The sequence below is a fragment of the Microchirus variegatus genome (genome assembly GCF_963457635.1).
Source record: "Microchirus variegatus genome assembly, chromosome: 7".
NCBI lineage: Eukaryota > Metazoa > Chordata > Actinopteri > Pleuronectiformes > Soleidae > Microchirus > Microchirus variegatus.
In genome coordinates, this window is record NC_139808.1 from 9,832,898 (window position 1) to 9,841,598 (window position 8,701).

General features: G+C 39.2%; 1 protein-coding gene across 1 annotated transcript; it reads right to left on the reverse strand.

The window, feature by feature from the left end:
• Positions 1 to 43: 43 nt before the first annotated feature.
• phtf1 (putative homeodomain transcription factor 1) lies at positions 44 to 7,737 on the reverse strand (the record flags this gene model as incomplete). The annotated part of the gene is made up of 16 exons (XM_083892646.1): positions 44 to 593; positions 827 to 952; positions 1,612 to 1,707; positions 1,827 to 1,982; positions 2,656 to 2,742; positions 2,886 to 3,017; positions 3,152 to 3,421; positions 3,882 to 4,010; positions 4,165 to 4,410; positions 4,512 to 4,703; positions 4,970 to 5,090; positions 5,307 to 5,490; positions 6,309 to 6,467; positions 6,731 to 6,800; positions 6,880 to 6,936; positions 7,708 to 7,737. 16 exons carry the CDS (start codon positions 7,735 to 7,737, stop codon positions 573 to 575), a joined length of 2,076 nt encoding a protein of 691 aa, XP_083748772.1. The 3' UTR covers positions 44 to 572.
• Between the last annotated feature and the right edge of the window lie 964 nt (positions 7,738 to 8,701).

Consider the following 8,701-nt stretch of genomic DNA (forward strand, 5'->3'; position numbering starts at 1 on the left):
TTACAAGTTTAAGTGCTAGAACAGAATCGCAAATAAATAAAAAAGCTACTTACAGTCACAATATTTCCTTATTATTAAATAGTACAAAAGGGTTAAAATCAACGTAGATTCCTATGAAAGTAGAGCAGGGCTAACAGATAGCTTTATTTATAGTTGTGTAGTATTAAACCGATTGGAAAAAAAACCTTATAACCCACTGCATTATCTACAATTAGTTTATCACAATGTGTCCACAAACCTTTATAATACACAGTTTGGAAATGTGGATGCCACAGAGGGCTGAACTGATGTCAACTCACTGCTATATTTAACAACATGCTGGGGAACATTCATGGGTCATGAGAGGTTAGGCACTGGGTTTGTGGACTTAACTGTGCATTTCCAAACCAGCTTCCAGGAGCCAGTGATGGTGTGTGAGCGATTGTCAGAGCATCTCAGGATCGTGAACTGACGAAAACTCAGACGTTTGAGTTGAAAGGCACAGATGAGGAATACACTGTCTGTCAGTAGGGTTGCACTTCACACACTCTGGTCTCCAGTGTCTGACTTTTAGTGGTTTTTCTGTTGTCACGTTAAGGCTTGATTTTCCAAAGCTGAAAATTAAACAAAGACGTGGCATTTTACAACACAAACACACATCAGAATACACCTTTATCCACACGATCCCTGGTTAAAGCTGGAGTTGAATTAACCTTCATCTCAGGTCTAATTACACAGCTTTCATACATTTGGTTCATTGTTCCTGTCCCACTATCTCAGAAACATAGGACTGACATTGTTATTGTAACACATGGGGGGGAAAAACTAAAATAAAGAGTCCACTCACTCTAATGTTGAAGCCGAGCAGATCACTGACCACCGCAGACACTGCAGACAGGATGACCACTTTGGTGATGTTATAGATCAGAGGGTTTACTGTCAGACCCAACAGCCTGAACGGAGTATCCAGCTCCTGAGAAGATCAAAAGAATACATATGTTGAACAAATATGTTATGTGTTTTTAATTTGCTATAAAAAAGTTGAAGCAAACATCGTTATGGGATTCAATGCCACTGACAAAAAATGGGACAACTAGTTGTGAGAAAAGTTACCCGTTAGTTAAGTTAGAGTAGTTTTGTTTGCTTGGTACAGAGTCACTACGGTGTACAGTAAATTATAAGACTAAAACTTGGCGTAGATCTTTTGTAAAAACCCAAAATTTTCTGCTTCAGCATATTTTTACTGATTCGTTTTAAGAACAAAAACACTTTTACACATTATAACTTGAGAAAACACTGTGGTGTAAGAGAGTGCAAATCCCTGCCAGTCATTGAGTGGTTACAGCCAGTTGACAAAAGAGTCAACATTAACAGCAACAGCAAAAAAACATTTCTTCCGTTGGTCATACCATAATTGCCAAGAAAATTCCATTCAAAGCTGTCCTTTAATATTTATTTTTTTATTATTATGCTGCTTCACAGACAAAAGCTGCCTAAAACATACCCTCCTTGGCAGAGGCAAGCGTTTGGATCAGCTAACAGTGATAACACCAACACAACTGTGTGATCAAATACAACAAAACAATTTCATCATGAACTGGAAAATATGGGCTGGGAAAAAAATGCACTCACCTTCATCAGTTTTGTGGCTAGTTTCAAAACATTGTTCACTATACTGAGTTCTTCTTTCTTATTGGGCTTTTTTTCCATCTTGAGATACAAATTGATCTGAAACCAAAATAAAAAATCAATAATCAATGACACACTGTTATAAGTAATGAATCCACTGATGTTGTGTCAGTCACGGTACTGAGAAACAACTTGTGCAATGATGCCGTCGTCCTCACCTGCTCAGTGAGGAGCACTGAGGAGTTGCTATATTTACAGTTGGTCTCTGAGCCCAGTGTGGCCAGTCGTAAGAGAAATAAGATGAGGGACGAGGCCCAAACCATCAGCTCCCAGTTTGTCAGCGACTCCAGGAATGTCTTGTGGCTGTGCAAAAGCTGAGAACAAAAGTAGTGGTGTTTAAATTATTAATACTATACACTTTGTTGCAGGTTTTCTTTATAAAAATCTACTGCAAAATAAATGTGTTATTCTCTTTTGTGCACACTTGGTGGCACCATTTTGCTGCTTAGGTTTCCAGCTTGTAAAGGAAAGTGTGCGACAATGGAAGAGCTGACAAACAAAGGTTTATGGGGCATGGTGGATTAGCTGTTCTGAAGATATGTGGACATATATTTTGCTCTGATAAGTGGAATTAACAAACATGTGGATCCTTTAAAGGTCAACACATGGTCAGGTCGGCCAAGAGAACAATAATGTAAAGTAATGTAAATGTCTGGGTTACAGACATCAACTGAGCCCCATAATTATAATCTAGTAAATCTAAAGTTCTTTCGGCATCAAAACTCTGTCCACAATAGTCTCTAGTAAGAAACAATAATTTCTCACTAGAATACAATAGGAAAATCTGACACAACAGTGACACCTACTGTGCAAAATGAGAAAATGACAAAACGGGAGCGAATATTTGAAATCGAAGCAGCATTCTGATGCCAACTGCTGAAAAACACCAACTTTATCTTCAGGATTGGGTAAGACCTCATACTGTTTATACAAGATTATTATTATAAGTAGTAGTATTATTATCTTAGCACATACTGTACAACAAACCTGAGCACAGATGATGAATGAAATGGAAAGTGCCAACAGGAAAATAGAGGAGACGATGACATCAACTGAGCGCTGGGGCCCTCGTCTCTGCAAGGGGACAAGGAAACTCAGTGATCCACCACTACAAACAAAGGCAAATCAATGCATACCAGCCCTCTGGTGGTAAAAAAAACTAAACAAAATACACTCATAAAAGAACAGGAGCGTGTTGAAACAGGAAGAAAACAAACCCTGAGAAATGAGCGCAGAGACAACCACATCTTTATGTTCTGCACTTTCTTCAGCCTGAAATGAGGAATCTCAGACTTCTTGGCCTTGCGAGCTGAAGTGATGTGACTGAAGTACTTGGCAAATAAAAGCCTCTGTTGGAGAAAAAGGAAACATTAGCTGTAAGTGATGCAAAGCACTTGACATAATTTAAATCATACTGTATAAAAGACAAAGACATAACTGGGAATAAAGCAGAAGAGAATTATTAGGACCAAAAAGAATCTACCTGTTTGTACGTTCTCTCGGCCACACACATCATGAAGAAGAACAGTCCAGTGAGGCAGACTCTTTGCACCATCGTGATGAAGAAAAAAGTGTACGTCTGGACATCGGTCGGCCCGACCAAAATTTCTCCCAGCTGTGCCAGAGACAGTGAGCTGAGGGACAACTTCTCCAGATGCTGAGCCAAGCGAAAGGCGAACGGAAGCAGCGCTAGGGTGGCGGTCATGAGTCCGCCAAGGACCAGGTAACCCATACCCTGCTCCACCAACTTCACCTGTCAACAAGAGAGAAAGACCTGATCTACATAAAGTTTTTTCTGGAACAACTGACATTATAATATTACAGTAAAATACTGCATTATTTCAAGACAATAGTTTGGTAGTGAGAATATAGTCATATAGTGTAATACCGCACCATTAAAATGTTTGTGAATCAAAATTTAATGACATAAATTAAATTTAATTCCACTAATGTCCAGCACACATTTTCTGCTTTTATTACCAAGCTTTAACTTGGAAATTACTATTAAAAAATAAGATGGTGTAATGATAATATTATTTCCCTAAAACAAAACTTGTTACTCTACTGTGATGTTAAGTGTTACCAGTTTTTCATTTAGTCTGCACAGTCAGAAGATTATTGTGTTAAAATAACCAGAGGAAATTGATGCATGTGTGTTTTAGGGTGTGTAACTCCAAGCTTTACTCTGGGAGTTAAAACCAACAGGAGTTTACCCGTGTAAGGATGATCCCACTCATCTCCAGCACAGACATATCTGCTTTCTTACACTCGCCCTGCTCCCATATTATGGCACTGACGCGGTCCTTGGATGGGTGACACGCCTGAAGCCAAGACAAATGGCCCTGAAATGAAAACATGATGGAGAATATCCTGATAAGCATTTATTTTTGAGTGCGTGATGTCCTTGTTGGAAAAAAACAACCAACAACAATATGTTGTAATTCTTACATTTAAACCACAGATCAAACCAGCATTAAAGGTTTAGGATGATCTTACTCCAGTGATTCCCTGCTGTTGACCGTCTTCATCACTGCTCAGCGTGGTTGTTTGAGGGAGTGCCAAACCAGAGGGGAACCTCCCTTCCCCCTCGCTGTCACTGCTTCCTGTAGAGGCAGTGTCAGGCCCTTGGAGAAGCTCCTCCCACATTGTGTCGTCAGTGTCGGAAGCAGGACGGGAGCCCATGGTTGGCCTGAGGCGGTCCACCGCTCGAGGCGTCACTTTTATGGACGCTCCAATCACTTCCTGCTCTCAAACCAAACAGTGTAGACACATTTGTGTCATGTCTGTTGTATATTCCACATTTAACTCCATTTTCAGTCACTTGAAGAGAAAGAATGACTCACCTGATGCCTTACTGTAGGTTTGGAGTTAGATTTCAGAGTTCTCTGTCTAACAGAAGACGCAGATGTCGACCAGGTTGTAGCAGGGTGACTGTCTGGAGGAGCTGATGGGTAAATCTTTTCAACTGGTTTTACTCCCTCTTCTTCCTCACTAGAGAACTCATCAGATGCCCCAAAACCTGACTTTATTTTTTTCTGGAAAAGACAAAACATAAATCAGAATTTATGAATGACACTGCACTTTTGCACAACATACTTTAAAGAAATTTAAAGACAAATTCAGCATTTTTATGTCAACACCAGCCAGATACAGCATATGCTGCTTAAATGTTTAGCTTTTCCTCTTTTCCCACTATGATTAAATGGTAGTTAGTGACTGCTGTCTTTAATTCTAAAAACATCTTTAACCGCTCAGAATGAGAATCCTCTATGCTTCCTCTGTTTACTAAAGACTGACCTACCCTCCTCTCCTTATCGCTGTATGATTGCTCTCCTTCTTCAAACTGCCACGACTCCTGTGTTTGTGAGTCACCTCTGTCATTTTTTTCTTCATATTTCTTTAGTCCTCTGCTCTTCCTTGGCCTAAATGAGAAAGAACAAAAAACAACAACAAAAAAAAGGCAGTCAGTGACAAGAGATGGTAAGGTAGGTACTGTGTAAAAACACAGGAGTAAACAGCTTTACTGCACGCTGCAGATACAGTCTGTGTCTGTGCGCACAATGTGGAATAGGCATGAGCCCAGAGGCTAAAGTATGACAGCAAATGAATGTGCAATGCCTGACAATGAGAAAATGCACCTCCTTCTGCGTGCAGGGCTGGTGGTGGTGCTGCTGGCAGCTGGACTGCCCGAGGGCCACCTGCTGGACTCTGTCGACACAATCTGGCAGTGCACGGTGCCCAGCAGCAGCAGCAGACAAACAGGTCCAAACACCTCACTGGCATTTGCCCCGGGGACCTCCAAGTACAACACCACTGCTGCCACTGCAGGGAGAGGGAGCAAAGCATTTTGGCATAAGCAAACAAAATGGTCTCTGAAGGGAGACATTATACCACAATGTTTACTAATGAGAGCTTTCTGTTCTCGGGTGCAACTGGGTATGAACTGCAACAAATGGAAAGACCTAGTATAATGGATGTAAATATAAGTCAGTGAACTTTAACAGTTTCCTGTCTATTTAAATAATGAGAACAATTTAAAAATTTTCTAGACAGGTTTCAGACTCGGAGGCTAAATGCCTGGTTTATCCACCAGTTAGTCAGAACTGAAGAAGCATTTTGAATGAGAGGTGAAACATAACATCAGGGCAAGTCCAGTCACCTACATCTAACCACAGAATATGACTAGGACGTGGATGACTGAGAACCTTCACTGACATATTGAGAACAATGTTTTGTGATTATTTCCTCTTAATAAAGAAAGGGAAATTTGTTTCCCACGACTTAGCCGAGTCAAAAGAGAATACAAAAATCCCTTCAGCACCAGGTCAGAGAGATGCTGGTTTTAATTACACAACTACAAAGGGTATCCAAATTCTCTTGCATATGCATGATTTGCAATAGCTAAGAACTGACTATTTTACAACAACTCCATTACAACCAATTTCAGTAAAAGATGAGAACCTGCAGAGCTTAAATATTATGTCAACATGAACATTCTCAAGTATGATGTAGAGTCTATTATTTGTTAGTTGTTTGTTCGTAGTTTGTCAGTTACGTTACCTATTAAAATAATATCTAGATTTCAGTCGATTTTCCAAGCCTGAATCTGAGAGTTAGGAATTAGTCTCGGCAATGCTAACCTTGCATGAAGTAGAGGAGAATGATACATGATGAGATGGACTTGGAGGTGACCTGGATCCACCAATGGAAGAAGAACGGGAACAGCAGCACTCGAACCAGACCCTTTCGTGTCAGAGCTGCCCAGGGACTCTCTGGTTTGGCTTTGCCGAATGTGGATCCTGTGGGTACAAATGAGTCAACTGATTTGTTTAAACTATTTCAGAACATTCTCAATACATACTAGCTATACTACCATTTCTACGCAACATATCTCTGCAAATGAAGGAAAAATAGTTTAAGAGTTTATTACAAAAGAACATAAAGCAAACAGGTTGCAGATCATATGCACACAGTATGTGGCTTTAGATTGTCTGTGCCATACAAACACAAATATTTACTGAAAATAATAGCTGGTGGACGACTACTTGTGATACATTCTTACCTCTTACTAAGTCGACATCAATGAGGTCTGGCTTGATATAACCCGTCTTCCTTGGTTTGCTGTCCAAACCCTGAATGAACGGCAAGAAATACTTCAATCTAGTGTTCATTAAAAACGAAAATGCAGTCAGAGATATGTAGCTTTCTTACATTTAGATCTGCCTTCTCCAGAGATTTCTCCCAGACTTGTTGATCATAGGCCCCGATCTGCAACAAAAACAAAACTTTTTTTTAATCATGTTTTATCTTAACTGTGAATATTTAATAAGGATCTGCCTTCTTTATTTTTTAAAACCAATGTTTGGTCAAGGTGAATTGTAAGCTAACAGCAAAGGGTTTTAATACTTCTAATACTTGTTTTCCATTCATAAATATATATTTTTTATATATATATTAGTGTCCAACTAGAGGCAGTTTTCCCACAAAAAAAAGCTGCTTTTATTAAATGATTATATCTGATCTTTAAAACATGAGAAAATAATATATTTACAATAAATATTATGATATGAAATAAAACATTATGAATGACAGCTTGTAAACACATGATAAACAACACATCAGACAGCAGCACCATATTAATAAAACTACAAAGTGCCCCCTCTAACTGGTCCACCCATAATTTATGGATTTATGGGTTCCTCTTTGGGTCAAACCCCACCCCTACATAGAAATTCTGTACAACACCAAAAATACAACCTCTTTCATGGAAGTAGTAAATGTATCATGAGTGAATTGTCAAAGAAGAACGGCCTAAGCAGAGATTTGCACTGTGACACATCCAGACACATTATTAACTGTACCTCACAGTTTCCTGTAATGCAACAATATGACTGCCAACTGCTATTAAACACAATAACAACCAACACATTTGTGACAATATTAATACAACAATAAAACATCTAAAAGGGATTTTCTTTCTTGGGATTAGTTGTGCACGTTTTAAAACTGTAGTGTGTGTGGGTTTCATGTTTGTCCTACCTTCTCTTGGTACCAGGCTATCCCAGCCATTGTGGTGTGAAGCTGGATCCAGTGAATCAGGAGTTAGGTCATCTCTCACACAGAGCACAGAAGAGGGCCGAGCATCAATCCACAACTACTCATTTAACAAAAAATGAGTTGTTGCCACATTCACCCTGAAACAAAAGCAGAACAAGGGGAGAGCAATAGTTAAGAAATCAAACAGGATATTAAGCTGGCATCCATTGTTAAGAACTGCACAATACATCAACTGATCAGTTCTGTTGTATACAAAAAAAAACACTTTTTTTTTTTCTCCCTCAGCTATGTCTCTAAATCCTCCCAATATTGGATTACTGTAATTCTTTATGCATGTTTATATGTGCCCTACAATTAGTGCAAAATGCAGCAGCTCATCTTCTGGCCAGAAAAAGAAAGAGTGACCATATTAACAACAGTTTCGTTCTTCCTTCACTGGCTTCCTGTCCTGTTCAGGACTGATTTTAAGATTTTATTGCTTGTTTTTAAGGTTTTACATGGACTGGCCCAAACCTTTTTATGTGACTTGATGCAAACTCCTACCAGAGTCACACAATCCTAAAACCAGTAGCTCTTGGATGTTCCTAGAACAAGGTGTAAAACCTGAGGTGATGCTTTACCTTATTACACAAGAGCCACCCAGATCCGAGAAACATTTTAGTAGCTCTGAAAACACACCTCCTTTCCTTGTCATTCAAATCAGGATGAGTTACACAAGTTGCCTTCTCTATTGCACACCCTCGTTCTTATTATATATATATTTATTTTTCAGCTTGCATTTTGATTTGTTTGTACCTTCTGTTTAATGTGCCTGTGTAGCACTTTGATCAACTAAGGATGTTTTTAAATAGTTGACATTGACATCAAGGGGCGTTATGAGTCCCTCTCATCATATTACCCTGGTCATTTAATCTAACTTCCTTCAATCAATCACACGATGACGATCATACACTGTTAACTAAGTGAGCTAACAGTA